At 38.6% G+C, this 21,469-nt stretch overlaps 2 protein-coding genes across 2 annotated transcripts; both read right to left on the bottom strand.

Moving 5' to 3' along the window:
* Positions 1 to 2,324: 2,324 nt before the first annotated feature.
* On the bottom strand, positions 2,325 to 3,779 carry LOC116211764 (nucleolin-like). The gene is made up of 2 exons (XM_031546278.1): positions 3,480 to 3,779; positions 2,325 to 3,060 (listed from the first exon to the last, which is right to left on the bottom strand). Exon 2 carries the CDS (start codon positions 3,012 to 3,014, stop codon positions 2,601 to 2,603), a length of 414 nt encoding a protein of 137 aa, XP_031402138.1. The 5' UTR covers positions 3,015 to 3,060; positions 3,480 to 3,779; the 3' UTR covers positions 2,325 to 2,600.
* Positions 3,780 to 4,297: 518 nt separating this feature from the next.
* LOC116211763 (callose synthase 3) lies at positions 4,298 to 20,289 on the bottom strand. Its single transcript, XM_031546277.1, has 42 exons — positions 20,097 to 20,289; positions 18,646 to 18,746; positions 18,236 to 18,360; positions 18,049 to 18,142; positions 17,762 to 17,872; positions 17,554 to 17,670; positions 17,334 to 17,426; positions 16,870 to 16,961; positions 16,409 to 16,535; positions 15,751 to 15,888; positions 15,589 to 15,665; positions 15,416 to 15,506; positions 14,866 to 14,985; positions 14,665 to 14,782; positions 13,705 to 14,042; positions 13,546 to 13,598; positions 13,376 to 13,436; positions 13,061 to 13,142; positions 12,925 to 12,974; positions 12,751 to 12,837; positions 11,769 to 11,903; positions 11,137 to 11,231; positions 10,910 to 10,994; positions 10,674 to 10,834; positions 10,464 to 10,587; positions 10,285 to 10,382; positions 10,071 to 10,203; positions 9,841 to 9,992; positions 9,500 to 9,609; positions 9,262 to 9,387; positions 9,043 to 9,111; positions 8,745 to 8,934; positions 8,501 to 8,654; positions 8,235 to 8,354; positions 8,010 to 8,128; positions 7,837 to 7,920; positions 7,353 to 7,465; positions 6,893 to 7,122; positions 6,007 to 6,804; positions 5,854 to 5,904; positions 5,158 to 5,343; positions 4,298 to 4,835 (listed from the first exon to the last, which is right to left on the bottom strand). Exons 1-42 carry the CDS (start codon positions 20,287 to 20,289, stop codon positions 4,587 to 4,589), a joined length of 5,850 nt encoding a protein of 1,949 aa, XP_031402137.1. The 3' UTR covers positions 4,298 to 4,586.
* Between the last annotated feature and the right edge of the window lie 1,180 nt (positions 20,290 to 21,469).

The raw sequence follows: 21,469 nt of genomic DNA, 5'->3' as shown, positions 1-21,469 counted from the left end.
GTAACGAGTGGAGATCGCGTGTGCTCTTCCTCGAGAGCCGAGGATAATGCCGATTACTAAAACTAAGGTCGAGAGGAGAAGATGAAGATTACCCATAAAGGCCATGTAAGTTCTATATGTGAAATATTTGTGATTAATTATAGTTGGAAATGTGTATATATAGATATAAGTGTGGGAACATGAGAGAAGAGAAGGGTTATTAATATGTGGCCAAACGGCAAAAATGAGTCAATGGAACAGACAACACCACCACATGCTATATTATATAATAACATATCTTAATATATAAAAAAAAAATTTCTAGAGGATGAAAAAAGAACAGTTTGTCATAAACAGATTTAGCCCCCAAAAAAGGGGAAAAAAAAAGGACCTTTATCTTTGCAAGATTTTTTTTTCCAGAAAGTATTTTGGTATTTTCGAAAATCCAAAACGTAATGATTAATCTAGTTTGAGTCAGGTCGGCTCACTAAAGGGTTAAAAGCTCTCCCGTAATGAATTTTTTTCATTCATAATACTCAAACTCAAGATCTCATTCAAGAAAAAAAAAAGCTTCGATCAATCATATTTCTGATTTAGTTATTAGGTGTGATCTCTTTTTCATAGACAGAATCAAAATTATTGTCTCTGAGATATTATATTTTAGTTATCCTACTCTCTTGTGTCATGGACGAGCTAAATTGGATTTAGAAGAACCCACTTGCCGGCCCTGACTTTATTTATACTCATTCCGTTTCCAGAGAGGACGGCTAGAAATAAATTGTTTTATTCTCGACTTTTTTCTTCTTCTTCTTCTTTTATAATTAATACAACAATTTTCCCTTTTTTGGAGATTCACAGAAAAAAAAAAACTACGTAATTTCTATAATATTGTTCGTGTTTATATACATTTCTCTAATAAAAAATAGATGGCAGATGGAATTTTTTTCTTTTTAATTTACTTCCTCCCAAGCAGTATATTTTTGGCTCCATTAATAAGGATGCAATAAAAAAGAAGCTCAAGAAAGAAAGTAGAAGGGATGAGTTATCCGTACGCTGGCCATTGTGCATCGCATGGTCCAACTACCAACTCAAAAATAGTTTTTTAAAATATTTAAATAAATAAATTAGGAAAATTTTACAATGAACGATTAATCTCTCGTTTTGAGGATATATCTTCTTTTTTATTAGAAGAATAATTTCATTAATAAAACAACTAAAAAAAAACAACTAAAAAAAATAAAGTCTCTGAAAATTCTCAACGCATCTTCTATAACATCTTATCACAATGCCTTCAAAACGATCTAACTTCTCCCCCGAAAACAAAAGTATTCAGCTCATAAGCAGCAGAGCGTCACTTAAGAGACTGTCGTAATCAATAACAATAAGGAGGACTTTCGGGAGGGAAGATATCGATTCACTCGGTCAATCCATGCAAGGAACTCGGAACTCATACTTGTAACTTATTTAGCAATGAATCAGCAAAACCATAAGGTTCCCAGCAAACCACCGTTTAAGATTCGAGGATTAATCGCGATCGAGTTAATTTCCTGCTATTTTCATATCAGAGATACAAGATTTTATTTTATTTATCATCTAATTTGTCCACTAATTTTTCAAAAAAATAAAGACAAATTTTTCGTGCTTTCATCGGATGCACATCGTTTAGAGTCCAGCCCAACTTTAGCGCAACTAACATAAGATTGAGGCCCAATGGGCCTCAGCCCAGCCCACGTTGCCTACAGTCCCGCCAAAGGTGATCACTTGGCATTTGATATTATTTTCTTAATAATTTCAGAAAATAAAACAGGAAAAAATAAATAAAAGGCATAATATTGCACGTGGCAATGGCTAAACTTCAGATTTTGACTTGGACTGGAATTGCTCCTGCATTCAAGAACTGAACATTCAAACCCATTGACCAAAAAACAGCATTGTAGATCGCATGACATGAAAGCTCCGTACTCAGTTCATCAGCAGCTATCTGCTATTTTTCCATCCATATATCGATAGAAGCGAGTTTCAAATGCCACCACCTGCTCCTTCTCACAACAGATAGCATCGAGTCATGAATCTGCTCAACACATCTTAAGCAAGCTTAGCACGATCTTTGGCGATGAGACGAAGCTTATTAAGAATTAATGGCTTAAGCACCAAAAGAGTTCAGATTCTTGATATTGGAATGTCTACAAATTCACTTAGTGATTCCGAAACAGAAAGCATACCTGAACATCTGAAAAGTCACAGCGATGAGTGCGAGATGAGCACGAGACGCTAAGTCAGATGTTTACGCACTCATCTTAACATTTGACAAGCCATTAGCAGGAATTAAACAGAACTCTTGCACATAGAAGAACGTTTAAACTGCTCTTTAAGATTTCCAGATAGATTAATTACAAAGCTATTGGAACACAAAACCTGCATTACAAAGGCTGTGCTACTCGAACACCGCAAAACTAGCAAAATTAGTCAATACCATTGTAGCAAGGTACGATTAATTTATATAGTTCAAAACTTTTCATATATCGAAAGAACAGATTAAGCAACATAAGGATTGACAAATCAAATGAACATTCACCGGAGGCCTCTCCCTCTGATTTGTACTTTATTCTGCAAAAGGAGGTTTACTTGCATTCGACACCCACCTCAGCAGCCCGCCGGGGCTTGCTTTTCCTCCTGCTCCCATTATGACGGAACCCATTAGGCTTGCTCAAGTCCTCAGTGCCCAAGCGAGTCTCTCCTCCATTTTCCTCTTCAACTGAGCTCGGTTTATCTTTCGACTGCGTGTTTCGCTTCCTCTTCTTCCCATTCTCTCCTGGGATGGGGCTTTTCGGCTCTTTTGTGGTGATCCCACTCTTTGCATCCTCGCCATCTTCTTCTTCTTCAACCTTCTCAGCCTCTTCCTCATCGAATGCCTCCTTTACCAGCTTCTGAGGCCTCCCCCTTTTCTTCTGAACCGGAATCTTCTCTTCCTCTTCGAATGCATCATCTTGACTGCTCGCAGACAACTTCTTCCCCTTTCCACGACCTCTACCCATGATAGCAGAACTAACTAATCAAAACTCACATTAACACACGATGTATCTGCCATGCAAAAGAAACACTCGGGTTAGACCGCCGCATGTTATGCAAGATCAGTCCTTTCTCGCAACACAAACCATATACAGTCACATTTACACAAGTGCAGCTGTTCAAGCAGAACAATCAACATTTCCATGCTTTAATAGTCATACGCTTTCCAAGCAAAACCAGGTCAAAGGGATCCAATCGACCAGCAAAAACGGAAACCTCTTTGAGCTTTTTCATCGAGAGAAGAACAGTCAAAAGAAGAAACTTTCCAGCTTCATCAAAATGCAAAAGTGAAAGGGATCACTAACCCACATGCAAAATCCAGGAAAGAGAGAAATGACGCGATCCGCTGAAGAGCCATGAGAGTCAGATCATTATCCGATACAATATCCATGTAGAGAAAGGAAGATAGACAAGCTAATACAGCGACTAACCCGATGAGAAGAGAGAGAGGTGGGCAGCATCTGCAGGGGAGAAGAACCCATTACTTGGGGACTGTCGAGCAAGCAAGGAAGCAGCAGAAGGGTTAACACCTAGATGGGTTTATCGCTGTTCAGGATTCGTTTAAAAATGCGAACTTTAATCGGCTGATGAAGGCGTCAGCCCCAGCTGTGACGGCGTCTGGTACTTCGGAGAGATTGAGGATCGTCGAGTGTTCTGTTGGCGCATTTGCCCAACACGAAATGAAAGAAACAGAGGGAGGGAGGGAGGGAGGGAGGGAGGGAGGGGGAGGGGTGGAGAGAGAGAGAGAGAGAGATATGAGAAGAAGAGACTGTTGATTGGCTGTGCATCTCTTTTGAAGGGGTGAGGGAGATTTTGTAATTGTAAGCTGTCAGGGGCAGCTTGGTAAAATGGCTATTCAGCAAAACAGTAGAGCTCCCATACCCCTTTATTACGAACCTCTTTTGTAACCAGAGATAAGGGGCATTTGAGTAATTAGACGGGCAGGAGCAAAATGTCCTCAGGTTTTTCTGAGATAAAGGAAAATGTTCGTACCTAATAAGCTGGAGACAATTCACCTTTGAGTAAGTAAGATTTGTTAGGAGCCATGGAGAACAAGAAAACATAGGAGTCATTTTTTTAATTTCGATAGGCCGAAGGCCGATTCGAAGAGATCACATCACCAAATTCAGATCAGGTTAATGACGAGTTTTGTCATGATTGGACCCTCGCAATATTCCCCGAGGATGGACCGACTCGACTCGACTCGACTCCTCAGTCGCGAATGCTGACTGCGACTAAATTACTGAGATTGCGAGAAATTAGAATCCTCACTGTCCGAAATGCAGTAGAGGTTTTCAAATAGCAAATGACAGGATTCCGTACAGCAAATGCCATGTTGAAGATTCTGAATTCTATTTACATACAATTACTCCGCGAAAGCTATAAATTAGTAAGCCAGGGACAAGTCGAGCCTCGCTTCTTGCCTTCCACACCCGACGCCTCACGTCTAAGTTTTCCCAAAAGAAATCGCCAGCACACTGGCAATGGAACAAAAAATGGCTGCCTCAATCCCCAGTTGAACTGACAGCACTTACGGGTTACTCTTTGCTGCGGGAGGACCGGTCTTTCCTGTGTCCTCCGAGGATACGGGAGATCTGCAAACCTCTGCTGAAGGCTTGGTTGAAGAGCATACGCGTCTGGAATTCCGAGACGAACGGGAACCAAGCAAGAAATGCAACCGGTGTGAAGAGGAGCAACCCCATCACAATCTCGTAGCCCCGAGCGAGCGTGCGGACCGATCCCCAGAATCCTGCCCGCTTCACAAGACGCTTGCATGCCTGTGCAATCTGGGAGGGAGAATACAGACACACTTTGAGTTCTTCAATCATTCTTCCAATGCAAGAGAATCCCGAATTGGAATATGATAATTAAACTCTAAATGGATTCGGGGTGATAATTTTCTTTTCGGTTAAGACGTTCCGAAAAGAAAATGAGGAAATTAAGGAAACAAAATGTTTGATTGTGATTTGCAAAACATGTTGAATTGTATTACGAAAGAGGAAAAAAAAAAGATGACTTATAAGAGAACCCATGAAGAGCATTTCAAGTAATCCTTTCTCCTTGTAAACATAAGGACCAGAATCGACATAAAGGTGAGGGATATCTTACCAAGAGCATTCCCCAGCCAGTTGGCATAAAGGCAAGGATGCAAACAATGATATCTCGAATGGTCATGTGAGGGAGTGCGATCAATGTGACGAGAATTGCTACGAAGGTGAGGAATATCATTCCCTTAATTAGCCGGAACATGAGCTGGAAATCTGCACTGAATTTTCTCCGTCCAACGGATACAGTCTGAAAGAACAAAGAAAGAAAACCTTATTATTGAGCAATACTGAGCAGGTAAAAGGCCTCTAAGAGTTCGTTTGGGAGTGAGGTGAGAGATTTTATAATCACTTTTCTTTATAATTTTAAGCAAATTGGGTGTTTGGTGAGTTTTTGAAACCACGGTTTGGGTCAAACTGCGGTTGCAAGCGTGATTTTTTTCAAGCAAGTTAAGGTGCTTACGAAATCTGCTTCTGCTTATTCTATTTCAAGTATTAATAATTGCTTTTTTACTTTCAGCAGTTTTAAATTAGTTTCTTCCAAAATGCTTTAACTTATTCTGAAATCAGCACTTATTTCTCAGCAATTTTATTTCAGTACTTCTCCATCAGCAACAGCACTCCCAAATCAAGTCTAAGTATTTTCACACACCCCCCCCCCACCCCCCACCCCACCAACAAAAGAAAAAAAAAAAAACCAAAAAACCCCCTTTTCAGGAATGGTATTATAAACAAAAATCTGAAATATTACGAGGCTCACCTTCATTACAAACAATATGAGGAATATCACAAGCCATGATATACCATAAACCTGTAAGAGTTTTCAAAAGACATATTAGGTATTCCCATCAAGTATAAGACCGAAAAAGGAAAGAGGAGAAGAAGATAATTTCAGAGGATTTAGTTTAATTACCAGAACGCTTTTGTTTTTCCTCGTAATGTGCAAATGATAAACGAGCCCATACTGATAGATGAAGAATCGGAGAGCCAGTAATATCTCAGCAATTATTCCACGCTTCCCAGAAGAATCAAGATGTTCCTGTTCCTCTTCCCACCATGATTCCCAACTCTTCTCAGGAGGCACACCAATTCCACCTCGGTTACTGATCCACTTGTTCCAGTCGGTCCAATCATCGACAATCTTCTGCCACTCAAATCCCGATGGATTGAACAGGAAGGGAGCGAAAAGCCAAGTTCCCACCATGAACCACATAGAAATTGTAATCAATATATAAGCAACAGCACCTCTGTAAGATTGACCAAAGATTTGGTAAACCAGAAGCAAGATCATCAACTCGAAACCCTTGACAAAATGACTCCGAGAGTAAAGTCTGTAGTTATCAGCAAACTTGGCATGGAACACCACAAAACCTCGGCCTGTAGGCCTATACTTGGCACCTCCATGAAGCAAAGTTCTTCCATAGTAATGGGTCTTTGTTCCGAGAGAGAATGTGAAGAACACTGGAGCGAGTTGAAGCTGCATCAGTACAAAGTCACTCAGCGCAGTTCTGAATCCCCTTTCCAGACCTATCTCCATCAACATAGGTAATGCCATCAAGAAGCCAATCTGAACGAACGATTGAGAAGCAAGAGCCACTTGCAAAGGCTTATTGTCCCTAATGGCAGGCTGAGTGCTCAAACCTTCTTCAAGCCCACTAAGAACAAGATAGAGACGGCCATAGAGAAATACATAGACAGTAAGCACTGTGATCTGCGTATGGAGAAAGTAAAGTTAGTATTAAAGGCTATAAATGCCTGCAAAAGTAAAATCATTGAGAACCAAGGGCATGATGGCATACAAGAGTACTGAAGTAGAAACCAATTGTGGTAAAATAACACGATAGCATTCTGAAGAAGTCAAAACGATGCCCAAGCCGATAGATGTCTCTACTTAGAGTCTGCTCTCCATTTCCATTAGCTATTTTGGCCTCAAACATCGAGATCTGGTTCAGACCCACATCCCTTCCCTTTCCAACTTGTATGTACTCGTGGTGAGTCACATTGCCTTCACGAAGAGTGGAATTGAACCCTGCAAATGGAAATAAATTAACTACGATACCCTAAGTAAAGCGTGTTGTCTTCCACAGTTTGGTTCAGGGAACCAACTCTGATTTGCATTTGAGATTTTGAAGCAGAAAGCAAGAATGAAGCTGACAAGTGAAAGCATGAGGGCGGTTACAGCGATAAAGCCAACTGGGAAAGCTCATGGGAGGCTAACCCCAATCAGAAGATAGAATAAAAATTTGAAGATCCACATACCAGCAAAGATATCTTCACTCAAATTGATAACCTTGGATGCCTTACTGACACCACCCCTCGTAAGGTGAAAGAGCCTCTCAAACACATCAGGATGACCGTAGTGAAATCGAACCCTGTATCAGCAAAGAAGGGGATTATAAGTTTGGTGAATAACAGAACACTCATATATTATTATTAGATAATTGGCGTGCAGAAAGGCAAAGGCCCATGTTATTTAATATTATCCTCTAGATCTATTCCTATTCTATGCATATGCACATATACAGTAAATATCACTCAGTAAAATGTCGCTATCATTTTCACTTTGGATCCATTCCTATTCCTCTTAACTAATTTTTTCCAAGCAAGTCCATTATATCGCTTCATCTATGGGGTACAACCGCAGTACTCTTCAATTAAGTGCCACCTCATTCCAAGGAACAAAAGATTTCCAAGGGGATGGAGGTCCTTTTTAGTTATATAACAATGGATATTTAAGACTTACTTCAAAGGGTTGGCCAACAATCTCTGCCCGATGGTCACAAAACTAGTCTCCTGATTTGACATGAACCAAGCAAGAGATGAAACACTGCACCCAATAGCGAAATGTTAGCTATGGATTCAAAATGGCTACATATTTAACTGAATTCAAGATATTCACTGCACGAGAGCACCAACCTTCCTGTGAAAATATGCTCCCGAAGTCCAAGGATTGTCGGGGTCCGCACACCATCATGCTTTTTGAGGAATTCTTCCAGTAAGTTCCTCATTTTGAGAGATTCCTCCAAATAATTATCCTAATACAAACATGCCCGGAGTGATGGAGAGAGAGCCAAGAGGACGCCATAGTAAGGGGGGTGAGAGATGGAGAAAAAAGTATCCTAATACAAAATATCCTAATACCTGGTTCATATCTATTGTCTGCAATCCTTCTCCACGAGTGAAAATTATTGCGTGGTTTTGATTTTCTGGTTTCCCCTCACCCAAAATAGCAGGTCCAGGAAGTTTTATCCGATAAATAACCTACCAAAGAATCGAGACACAGATTTGTTAAGTGACAGGATGCTAAAGATAAATCTGAGGCCTTAACTAATACAACAACATGACAGAGAGAAAGAATGTTGCTAGAACCCATAAAGTTCAAGCTAAAAGCATGAACAAGCTTAAACCTGATCCAAGCTCTGCGCTGGTTCGGAAGAGTCCTTGGACTTTGGCACAGCCTTCACAAGAGTGGAGTAGTAGCCCTTCGGGTTAACCTTTTTAGATCCGTCCATGGTAGGTTCTTCAACCTCATCAATATATGCCACACGAAGAGAAGGGTAACTGCAAGGCGTACACATGTCAATAATAAGAAATTATAGCAATCAACATCTTCAGATATTTTAAAAAAAAAATTTGGGTGGGGGGACTTACGTTGTCATGAGCCTGAGAATGTCCTGCGCACGGGCATCGCCAGATCTTTTGTGGATCCCATATAGTTGACACGACACCACATATGTGAATTTCATGTCAGCTACTGCCTGACATTGGGCCCATAGTGACCTGTCACCATTTGCCTGATCCTCTGCGCTGGATTCTACAGCTTTGTACCCTCCCATTAAGTCTGAGTAATGTCATAGTCCATTCAAGTTAATAGAATGAATGAATCCAAGCAAATATTACGCAAGAATATATAGTAGAATGTACTATTCTAACTATGCGAAGTAAGCACCTTCATCTTTGGCCATATCAAGAAAAGCCTGAAGCTCCAAAGCTTCCCGGTAGTACATCATGCCTCTTACTGTCATTTATCATGAAAGTCCCGTCAATAACATATAACTATATAAGAAAAGAAATTCCACAAGAAAAGGATAGAAGGCTCTCCGGACATTCATTAGTTGAGTGTGGGAGCGTGTCTGCAAGGTTTTGGGAGGAGAGAAAGAGAGAGCACCAGTCTTAGTTAATGTTTGGCCTCTGTATGATGCCCAAAGACGAAGTTGTTCCTCCAGGTAATCAGATTCCCTGAGTTCTTCTTCATTTCTACATTTGACCCTCTCAAGAAAGTTGTTCCATTCATCTAGATTATAATAGCAATAACAGCATCAGAAGTAGACATCACTTTCGACTAAACACAAGATAGAGAACAGCTGAATTTTCTTCCCAACAGAACACATGAACCGAGAAGGAACCTGGGAAAATCTTCTGCAAGTAAAAGAGGATGGAGACACCATCTTCATTCGGAGTCTCCAGATCTTTCAGTGAGAAGAGGACCTCCTCAGTGTAGTAGGGAGTTAGAACCCTAGAATAGAGTTTATCCAATCAGAAATTCAGAAGGATAAAGGTTTTAGGTCGTACATCATATTACAAGATAAGAATCCAAAAGGAAACATTTGGCTACAAAGTGACTTCCATTTATTAAACCAAGTCTAATAGACATGCAGTAAACATATGAAGCATTTCAAGATAAAAGATGTGAACAAAGCAGAGCTAAAAATTTGAGAAAATAATGCAATTAACACAAAAGCCTTACGAGAACGACAGCATGTTGCGAACTTTAGGAGCAGTGGGCATTTCCATAAACAATGAATTTGAGAAGAAAGAAATGCGCCTTCTAGCCTCTAAGTTGGATGGCACATCCATCGCAGATTCTTTTGTTGTAAGCAACAGATCAAGCCGTTTAATCTACAACGAGGAAAGGAAAAATCTTTAGGGTCAGGATTAGTAATGCAGTGCATATTGCTTTCTGCTGATGAGATAAACCTTCTCCTGCCAAGCATCAGTTACTGGGTCAACAGGAAAAATAATAGCCCCACTAGACGCAAACAACTGATACTGCTGCTCAAATGCGGCCATCCCCTCGTTCCCAGAACCCCCATGGATCGAGTCTACCAAACTGCAGAAGAATGTAAAATCCTTAAATATGTCTTTTTGGAAGGAATAGATATACCATCAAGAAAATACCGAAGTCCCAGACCTGGAGATGTGATCCTCCATGATGTCCCTTGTAACAACTTCAAGCATATCTTGGAAAAGAATCACAACTTGATCCCTGTCCTCGGCCTTGTTAGTCAACTGCAAATTTTTAACATTAAATGTAAGGCTTACAGCAGTTGATTGAAAATGTAAAGATACAAACAAAAAGTTGACAGTTACCAAGTATTTGATGAGCCTGACAAACTGGTCATAGAGGCTGGGAAGAGCACTCATCTTAAACTCACGTAATAGATCATCATCTGCTATGTGTTTGTCCACTAGAGAGAAGATATGTTCAATAACACTGGATGAACATGGCAGAAAAGGCAATATACATTAGGCAACAGTAAGAAGTCGCTGAAGCCACTTTGAGAAAGAACCAAGACTTACTCTTGTTCGCGCTTTCCTTGGACCAAGAACCTGATGATGCTTTTAAATTGGGCATAGCATTCACGAACAGCACAAGACATGTAATCGTCAACTTCAATCCTCTTTCTCAGCTCACGGTCCTTTCCATTGCTGTCCTTAGCCATGTCCAATGCGATAGGAATCTAAAGGGCAAGCAAATAAAGGACATAAGAACAAGTGGACATCAATTTATTAAAAGAAAGTGAACCGTGACATACTTTGCTAGCAAGCAGAAATGGAGGCCATTGGATATCTTCAAGTTGGCGATCAGCCCAATATGGAACAAGCAGCAGATTCATTTCCCTGACAAGGTAAGAGTTCACACATAAACAAGGTGAACTGCGTAAAACTACAAGTACACAGCAAATGAAGCAAAGGAGAGAGGAGTTCATCCCAACAACTATAGATTTAGGTGGCAAGTAAATATAGTATGCACAATCATTACCTATCATTTATAAGGTCTTCTTCTCTAAAACTAGTGATTATTTTGTTCCACAATTGAGCAAATCTTGCTGCCTCTTTCTCTTTGTTAGATGGGATCTGCAATATCAGACGGACAAGTACGAATTATATCAATGAATCTTCAGCCTTTCTAACGAGAAAAGAATGATTTCAAATACAGAGAGGGCGCAATATGACAAGGAACATGCAGCTTTTTAAACAAATAAACATCTATATACAGTGGCTACAATGTAAGCATATACAATTAACTCACACTAACAAAATATTTATCCAATTTGATAATTATCGTAGACAAGTGATCGCTTATTTGTTTCGATATACAAAAACAGTCTATGTTTTTTAGTGTATTTGAATTTTTTATATTACTGAAATGTAACGCAATTTTTCACTTCAATTCTACACATTTACTATAATTATAATTAATAAATAAATCTGAAAGAAAAAGGTTCACTTTTAGAATTAACTATTTTTTTCCTATTATATTGACAAATATTATTAAATTCAATTTCTTATATTATAAATAATAGAATTTTATATCGTAATTTTTTTGTTTATAGAGTCCGTGCAACACATGGGTCTAAAAACCTAGTTTTTATAAACATGAAGACAGCTCACCTGAGTTAAGTTGCGAGAAAAAGTAGCCCTAAGTCCCTTCTTCTTTGGCTCACTCTTTTCATCCGGAATCAAACGATCATTAAAAGCAGCAGGCAATGACTGGAAACGAGATCTCAGCATTCCCAGAGTACGAATCTTAAAGAAAATGCAAAGTCAGTTAAAGAATGTAATCAGGCCAAAAAAAAGTATAAAGAAGGTAATCATCTGCTAAACACATTCAAGGATTTGCTGTCTAGAAAGCAGATAACTGTTTCACCACAATAAACTTTGAACAAATATAATTAAATGACCCATCATCAAGATACTAAGAAAACGTCCACCACTGACAAGTAAACCTATAACTATTCTGCAAGCATGAACAAGCTTCGCAAGGCAACCTTGCATATCATCATTTCAACCAAAAACAGATGATATACACAAATGTACAGGAGACGTCAAGACTGTAATAAACTGACCACGAGTTTGTAGTAGCAAAATGAGAATAACTCGTAACTTAGAAGGGAAAACAAAGTTCTCTATATCATAGTACATGACCTTTCTTCCTTTTTGTCCTATTACCCCAACACAAAAGTAAATCAGTTTTATGCTTACTATCAGATCTTCTATATGCAATGTCTATCTCCTATTTCAAAAAGGTAGCAATGTGTAAAACTGTTTCACAAGTTCAACTGAACTTAATCAGTTTTCCCAGATTTCATTTCAGCCGTGTCTACATGTCAAGAACAATGAAGTTTCATTATCCAAAATACCTGACCACATAGAGAGAGAAATATCCTTTTATATTGTTGTCACCAATATTCCAGGTGCGTGTGAGACAGCAGAGAGAGACCACTTTTTATCATTATGTAATTTGAAATATAAATTATACATCCATTATAGCATCAAAATAATTTTTTACTGTAAGACATCAATGAAATAGCATAGCAAGAGCCCCAGAAAAAATAGTAGCGCTAAATAAGAGAATCGAGACAATTCCACTAACCTCTCCCAGCCGACGAAATGCTCCATAGATTCCTCCAAATAAAGTAGAGAAGATGGCATACCATATTTGGGCATCCATAAAGTATACCTGAGAAAACAAATGCATTAAAAATCGAACAATATAGAACCTTCAACAAATTTAGCTAACAAAGCAAGGATAAGGCATAGCACATACGAGAATGATGGGAGCCCAAAGAGCGATTACAACTCCAATATTGTTCTTTGCTGCAAAGAAATGATAACATGAAAATCAGAGCTCGTCAACTTATATGGAATTCCAGACACACAAGGGATACAATCAAATCCATTACCTTGTGGAAAGAATTCATGCCACTTGAACTTGGTTATGTGAACACTCATGATAGCTTTTGTCGGCCCCACTAGAGGTTTTATCTGCATCAAGTTCAAGAAATTTCAGAATAAGTCACGTTAATAAGCCTCATGCAATCATTTGCCTTGAGTTAGCATAAGAATTTTGTTTAGGAAATCATATTCTGCTAATTTCAACTCCCTTCTTGACAGTCTTCTATAGGTTTTGATTTCAGTCCCCAATGCTTCATGCAGTCATTTGCTTTGAGTTAGATAATGGTGTAAGTAACGAGATTAAAGACCAATAGATAACCTACCTCAATGTAGTAACTGAAAGCCAATTTTGTCACCATGAGAAGAACCCAGAACAGTGTATACCTGACAAACAAGTGCCGTAAAGTGAATGTGTTTCCAGCAAATAAGAAAAGTAATTTCCAACACTATTAATTGTAAATCAGCACAAAGGATTCATCTTCAAGTGTCTTACTTGAACAGGGAGAACGTGCTTTCATGCATTCCCCTCCCAACATAGAGTCGAGGCTGCAAGGTTCGATAAGACATCAATTTGGTCAAGTACAATATCATATTTCTTGGTTGCCCTTATAAAAGAAAATAGACAAAGTGATATGAGCAATCATACGGATACCTGTGACCACCACATTATGAGCATCACAATTCTATAGTTGGATCTCTCGAGGAATCGACGGATGGAGGGGAATAAGAACAAAACAGCAGCTAACATATTTGGTGCCAAATAGATAACCACAGCCAAAATAAACAAGGGAGGTGAACTTGAACTATTTCCGCCAAACCAGCTTTTGATAGTTTGAGCAAATCCGCCAGGGTTAGCTGATGAATATGCATAAGTAACTGGTAGAATTATAACCCAAGCAGCTGCTGAAACCACCTTTAAAATGTATCTCAACTTCACAAAATAAGACATGCTCCTGTGTGCCTTCCCGCTCAGTATTACATCAAGAACAGCTGCACATATAAAAGACAGATGATCAAACAGCTACTACTTCATGCTACCAATGAAAAGGTCAATCATGACAGAATTTCATTTGTGAACCACATAGTGGCAGAAAGCTGAGGCCGTCTGTCCTGAAAAATTATATCTTTGCTTCAACTTTTTTTACCATTAAGCTCCAACTATAATCTCCATAGATGTTTTAAGATAAATTAGATAATAAACGTAATAAAGATTCAGCAGTACATAAGAAAAGTAGTAAAGGGAAGAGATAAGGTTGAAATATTCTAAATCGTCTAATAGCCTCCCTAGTATAACAGCAATAAGTATGACACCGTCACCTCATCTAACATTAACTATTCCATTATAGAAATCTTGCTATCCAGAAGCAGAGCATGTTTCGGCTGCACAACCCTAAAGTTTTTCCAATACTAATCATTGTGAACTTTCCACCATCAAAACGTCATGTTATCATCAATCATAAGAAGAAAAGAGCTAATCGCAAGTTCAAACAAAGCAGAACTGATGACCACATCAATGCGGCTGAGGAATACTTCCCCCAACGTCATCACAACAATTTCTTGATAGCTTACAGAACCAAAAACAAATTACTTGCAACAAAATATAATTTGATACCTTGCCCAAGTTTCAATATTGAAGCTGTAATGAAGACGGATAATACTTTCTTGAATACATCAGGTGAGAAGACTGCAGTTGGATCCCCCGTGCCATTCCAAGCAACAATTATCATTGCCTAGGAAACATTATAAACCACATTTAATTGGGATCTTAAGGGAATCACGCTCATATAATTACACAGGTAAGAAAATTTTAAACCTGTAAGCATAAAATGAAGAAGCTCCACATCCGGTCAAAGCTTCTAAAGATATGCCAAAATGAGCGTATTTCAACAAAATTGACCTTTCCCACCCATCGATCCTGGGGAGGCTTACCATCCTGAATATGATAAAAAAAAATGATATCATTTCACACTCATTCAACTGCCGAATCAAATAAGATCATCTTAGCCTATTAGATGGCTACAAATTAGAAATATGTCTAGCTTCCAATAGCAGCATCAGTTGGCACTTCATCATTTATGCGCACACACAAACTCTGAAACCAACATGACATGCTTTGGTTTTGTGGGTAACATAAAGCAAGAAAGCAAAAAAACAACTTTTTTTCTTTCTTTCTCTCTTCTTTTTTTTTTTTTGGTCAAACGTCTTCTAATACAGATAGCAGTTCATCTGAACAAAATATAAACAGTATGAGTAGAAAACATCAATCATTGTAAAAATGCTGGAATATCAGTAAAACCTCAAGGCCCCAAATGAAGAAGAGGTTCCAGATAGTCAGGAAAAACAAATAGAGAATGGAGATTCACCCCATTTTTCTCCCGTAATTGCCCAGCTGGAAGATGGAAAAAATCAGCATCTGCACGCATTGGCCAACCTAGGCGGAAGCAGTCAACTGACCTATTAACATGAAAGAAAGTTGGTCACTTCAAGATCCTTAAACAGAGAGAATACAGCTGAACAATATAGAACTCAGAATTACCAAAAATATTCATTCAAATCATCATAGTTCCTCCACTGGGAATGCTTTGACTTTCCTCGCTTGGTCCTTTTTGCTTCCTGATTATCATTGCAAGCATGGAAACATCGTCAAGGTAAAGAACAAACATAATGTAACTCATACAATATAAATATCATTTCAGACCTCTGCAATCACTTCATAGATCGGAGTAACCACTTTCCTCAAGAAAGCCTCGTCTTCACCTCCATAGGCTGGCTTTACATTCTCTCCAGTCACAGAACTGACATTCCCAGCTAGCATACCATACAATTCAAAAGCCATCTACAGGAAGCGAAGCAAGACCAGCAGAAGGTCAGGACACAAGAACGAAAAATGATCTTGCTGCACATGCAGAATGCTATCAACAGGCTTAAGTACTTGTGCAAGAATTATTATCACATACGATGCTTAATATGTGGAGAACACTGATGTGGCTCCTGTCATAGGAGTTAGATTAAAAAAACAGAATTGTCCATAACAGAAGACTCGACCACAGAAACCTACTGCTGCTTATTCACTCTGGACAGATAATTATTCTTCATTCTTACAATGATGAAAATAAAAATAAATTTCACTAATTAATTTACTTCCACAAATAACAGAAGCAGATACAGAAATTGATGGAGGACATAACCAAACTTAATGTTTTTAAAGTTCATGTCTTCCTTTTTTGCATTGAATAAAATTGTTGCCTTTATCAAAAGATATACAATTTGCAACATCAGGCAAAAAAAAAAAGAAAAAAGATATACAATTCACAATTTTGCACATCTAGTTCTGGAGAAAGAGCATATGAACATACATGATGATAAATATAGCAGAGGCACTCTGGCATGAATCTTAAGTTAGCTGCTTCCCCCCATATAAGAAGATACAGAGCCATGTAGAGAAGTTTCCGTTGCTGTACTTCCTGCTGGATGGTCGGCAACCTAGATATAGAAAGGAACAGAAAGAATAAAGAGAACTGCGATTGTGCAATGGTCAGAATAGAAAGAAAATTCTGAAGAACTGGGTCTAAAAATTGAGTCCACTTAAATCAAATTCAAAGCATTTCTCAAAACTTTGCATACACTAGTTTTATTTATTGTCATTAGTCAATGTGACATGCTAATCTGGTATTTTTAGGCACAGTTTGCTGAAACCACCAACTAATGTTTCAGGGAGTAATGACGTAATGTATATTGAAAGTACAGGACACCTAAAGAGCAAATCCAACACAACTGGCCTGCTTCAATGCATATAGAAACAACAGCAGAAGCTTACCAGAGACTGCTTTTCCTATCCAAGAACTTGCACCACTTCTTGTAATTCTTGAACAATTTCTTCATCACTTCTGTCAAAGCTCGCTCATCCAACTATTTATCAGATAAAACAGATCATCAAAATTGAGCTTAGTCCAAATACTGATTCTTGATTTAAATAGTATGACAAGTGAGGGCAAAATATGTACAACACATAAATGGACCTCAATGCAAAAATAAATAAAAATAAAAAAGGAAGAATAAACGAAAAAAATTAAAGATTATGCAAAGAAATGTAGGGCGGCATCTTTCACTCCAAAGGGTAATCACATTATGCAGAGCCGTAAAATAGATAAGGTTAAGCACCATATGATACTAGATATAGTACAAAGTTCAAGTATAAGAGTAAATAGAGTAAAAAAGAGAACCCATTTTAACAAAAATAAGATGGACATCATTTGGATGGAGTCTTGGCAAAGAACAAACCTTTGGTTGTTGATCGGGTTTCGGAAATTGCCTTATATGTACGTTAGCCAGCAACAGGATCAAATGTTCCCTTTGGTTTGCCACATTGTCCTTCTGTAATATCAGTAAGCAGAAGCAACAAAAATTGGTTAGCATACTATCAATTTCTAATTGAACTACCATAGACAATATAGAAAATTCATCAGAGTTAACTACGAGATGGAACATGCAAGTTTGTCACCTGAAAGCCAAACATTGCTTGGAGCCAATCTAGAATGTCTTCGTCCTTTTTCTTTTTGTGATCCTTCGGCCAAGGAAGACCTCTGGTATTACGAAGAGCAAAAACAGCAGCTTGGATCTGCAAAGTCGATTTTCAATAGAGAAGTTTCAATACTACTGTGGTCAAGTAAAACTAACATGAAGATGAACAACCACAGACAGAAAATGACCTCCGGATATTTCATGATTGCTTGATTTGCACTATCAGGATCAAGAGGAAGAATGTTGTAAGGTACATAAATCTGCGTTTTTTCTGCAACTTTGTTCTGAAACTCCTGAATCTGCGCAAATTCGATAGTAATGAACACCATTCCCTCATGCAGCACACTAATTTTCAGAAGAGAAACGTATGCAATAATAGAAATATGAAAATTTAGAACAGTTAGGGTCAATCAGCAACACTCAATTAATTAAAAACATCATCACAGAATAACAGCATAATTCTGCAGAATTTCACCTCCCGATCAACTTCAATGGACTGAGTCATGTTAACAGCTTTCAACACCTCAAAAAGAACATTAGCAGTTTGGTATGCCTTTGTAAGCTGCGCACTGTAAACAAAGCACATGTTAATCATCAGTGGAGCTCATAACAATTTTTCCAGTTCGTTTACATAAACCGATAGTTCACAACCTGGAACTTACCGGTCAGCTTTGTCAGCAGCATTGTGCAAAGCTTGAATGTACTTCTTGTAATAATGCTGGTAGAAACTCTGCATCTCACGTGCATCACTTTTTTTCACCCTCCCCTTCAAGGTCGGATCATTTTCCTGGAAAAGGATACATCATAAGAAGACTCCCATTACAATGCCATAATAAAACCTGGCAAAACCTAGCAATTTTTTTTTACTCATTATTTGAATTTCATGCAAGTTGACAGAATGGCTGTACGCAAGGTGATTATGCCTCCACATCATTATTTATTTCACCTAATTAAGTGTCCTCAACCAATCACTATAGGGGCAGCCAGTCTCTAACATACATATGTTTCCTCAGGTTAATTTCCAAACAATATGAAAACCAAATCTATGTGCACAGAAGCCAAACATGCTTACCCTTTCCAGACGTTGAAGGAGAGCAGTCTTAAACTGACGAACACCACGTCCACTGGATGTGGGATCCAACCTATGAGCTTTCTCAAAAGCATAAAATCGGCCTGCATGGTGAAAGCCAACAATTAACCAAGATGTAGGGCCAAGAGAATGAAGGTAAATTTATAGCAATTACCCAAAAAACCACCAACAAAGGCAATAGGAAACAGGATCAGCAGAAGACAGATACATAAACCAGCATACAAGTATTTTTTTCGAAGAAACTGGAACAACCATACAAGTGTTATATATATATGTAAATAAACAAAAAAGTGACTATCTACTGACAACTACAACCACCTTCTGAAGACCAAATACACGAACCAAGCTATAGCTTAAAAAGCTTTAGCTCAGATTCGAGGCTGATTTTCTACTCTGGTGTCACACTACAATGGCTTACCTAGTTCCACAAATTCCTTTTATCCCAGGAGAGTGTCTACCATTTGGAGCATCCTTAAAAGTGCACTTTTAAGGATGCTCCAGAAAAGATAAGTTTCTTGTTATTTAGTAAGATAACTTGTTATTTAACAAGAGCCTTGTTATATTCAAAATAATAAGTTTCTTACAAAATAACAAGTTCCGTTTTATTTAGCAAGTATCTTATTATATTCAAAAACAATAATATTCAAAAATAATAAGTTTCTTATTAAATAACAAGTGTCTTACTATTTAACAAGGTTCTTATTATTTTGTTACGGACAACCATCCGACAATTTGCAACGTGGCACCCTCCCTCCGATTGGTCTCTGTAAATCCCTCCTTTTAAGGATGCTCCTAATGGAAGTTCAATCCTTTTCCCAAACCCATTCTGTTAAAATACGTGTACCCCAGATTAGCCCCGTAACTGGCTGGGCACCTCAAGCTCAAATTTTCGAAAGGAAATTTAGAGCATGAAAAGGCTAAAGTTTTCATAGTCCAGAATCTCCTCTTTTGCCTTTCCGTCCAAATAAGAAAAGAAATGAATATTCGCAGAATCTCACTGGCTCTACTGTATCATTTCTGCATGTCCGGAAATTTGATGCATGGATACTTCCAGGGACGAAAATGATCTATATCTGAACCCGCACTAGCATATGAGTGAACTGAAATCTCTCTAATCGCTGAGCAATACATACATTCATATAAAATAAAAAAGTTACACTTGCATTCACCGAAAAAAAAGAAATTGTAACTTGCAAGAGCAAACTGCATGAGTCCTCATCAACAAAGCTATGGAGCAAATTCGTGATGCACAGTATACAAACATCTGGGATCTGAGATAATGAAGCAAAATATGGTAACAAACGCAAAAATCAAAACAGAGCAAAAGCAGAAGCCCAAAGATTCAGCTTTAATGTCGCCATTTTCTCAGTGCAGAGCAGTTACATCGAAGAGAAACCAGACAAAGAAGCAGAAGATGTAGAGCAGAGACTCACAGAGGTAAGCCACCCGGGGGTTGCTGTTCTCGACTTCATTGGCGACACGGAGGATCGGCGCGATCTCGACGAGGGAAGACGGCACGACCTCACTGTCAAAAGCGGTCTCGCCGAGGTTCCCGGCGGTCTGGGTCCGCATAAGCCGCCGCTGCGGCTGCTGGGGCTGATCGGGCCCCCCACGGGAGGTGGACATTTTGCCCTGCCTCCGTCCCGGGAGCTCAAGAACACTCTTTTAGACCTCCGAAACGGAGCTTAAACCCTAGCACCGAGCTCGACTGGCAAGGAGGAAGAACACGGGAGGGAGCAGCAAGGGAGTGGTCATGAATGGAGCCGAGCTTCGGCGGCGCGGCAATGTGAGCTGAAAGGAGCAAAAGGGAGCCGAGGAAAGGGGATTTGCGAGCAGAAAGGAGATGACCCAGAGAGGGATGAAGCTTTACCAAGCTGCTTAGAGGAGAAGCAAGCAGTAAAGTTAGGGAGAGAGTAGAGAGAGAGAGAGAGAGAGAGAGAGGATATTGGTGGGAGAATGGGGCGGGGTGACTCACTGGACATGGCAGGACGAGTGCATGACTGTTACTTGGAATTCTTCCCGGATAAAAGGACTCGGAGTTCGGCTGAAATTACCGCAGACGCCACTCAGCTCGTTGCCTTTGCTTAATTGACCGAATAGCCCTCGGGTAATTTCCTTCTTGATCTTTTTTCAGCTATAATAACCGTTATTTTGCAGCATGAAAATTACTTTAATTAGTAAAAAGCTGGATCGGAAGATTGCATCTCGATTGTTCTATAAAATTGAATTCGGTGCAATTCTGAGTGCGATGTTGATGGTAGCTATTAACGATTAGATAACTCCTATGAATATTAACGTTCCGTTTGGTTTCGCAGTTAAAATCACAAAAATTTTAACTTTAACTTTAACTCAATACACTACACAATAAAAATACATATTTTCTAAGTCAAAAATTTTAACTTCAACTTTAACTCAACACACTATACAATCATTTGTCATTTTTTAACAATCAAAATCAAAGTTACTTTAACTCTGACACCAAACGCACCAAAAATGACTATTTTCTTAATATAATCACGATTATGATAGTAATAATAGAGTTTCTACTAAATTATTTATCTCTAATTGATATGATTTTCTAAGCGTACCAAAAACTTCAGTATTTCAAACTGGATACCGAAAATGAAAACTCATATTTAGAAAGTGATAATATCAATTATCAAGACCATACACATTATCACAAAGAATGCCAATAATGCAAACCTCGTACTTGTCCATATTATTATCTTTTTTCTAAGTGCAACTCGGAGTATAGAATTATCAAATTCATATAAAGTAAGGGAGAAATTTAAAAATTCATTCGACA

Source organism: Punica granatum, chromosome 6 (genome assembly GCF_007655135.1).
Source record: "Punica granatum isolate Tunisia-2019 chromosome 6, ASM765513v2, whole genome shotgun sequence".
Taxonomy (NCBI): Eukaryota; Viridiplantae; Streptophyta; class Magnoliopsida; order Myrtales; family Lythraceae; genus Punica; species Punica granatum.
Note: the sequence above shows the minus strand (reverse complement) of the source record. Positions and strands in the feature narration are given on the sequence as shown.

Excerpts from the sequence above, each read along its gene's own strand:
- LOC116211764 (XM_031546278.1), bottom strand. The coding sequence starts at position 3,014 with ATGGGTAGAGGTCGTGGAAAGGGGAAGAAGTTGTCTGCGAGCAGTCAA.
- LOC116211763 (XM_031546277.1), bottom strand. The coding sequence starts at position 20,289 with ATGTCCACCTCCCGTGGGGGGCCCGATCAGCCCCAGCAGCCGCAGCGG. Across the intron at positions 13,599-13,704 it reads TCATAATGTGGTGGTCACAG|CCTCGACTCTATGTTGGGAG; the intron begins GTATCCGTATGA and ends CGAACCTTGCAG. Across the intron at positions 10,835-10,909 it reads CATTTCTGCTTGCTAGCAAA|ATTCCTATCGCATTGGACAT; the intron begins GTATGTCACGGT and ends CTTGCCCTTTAG.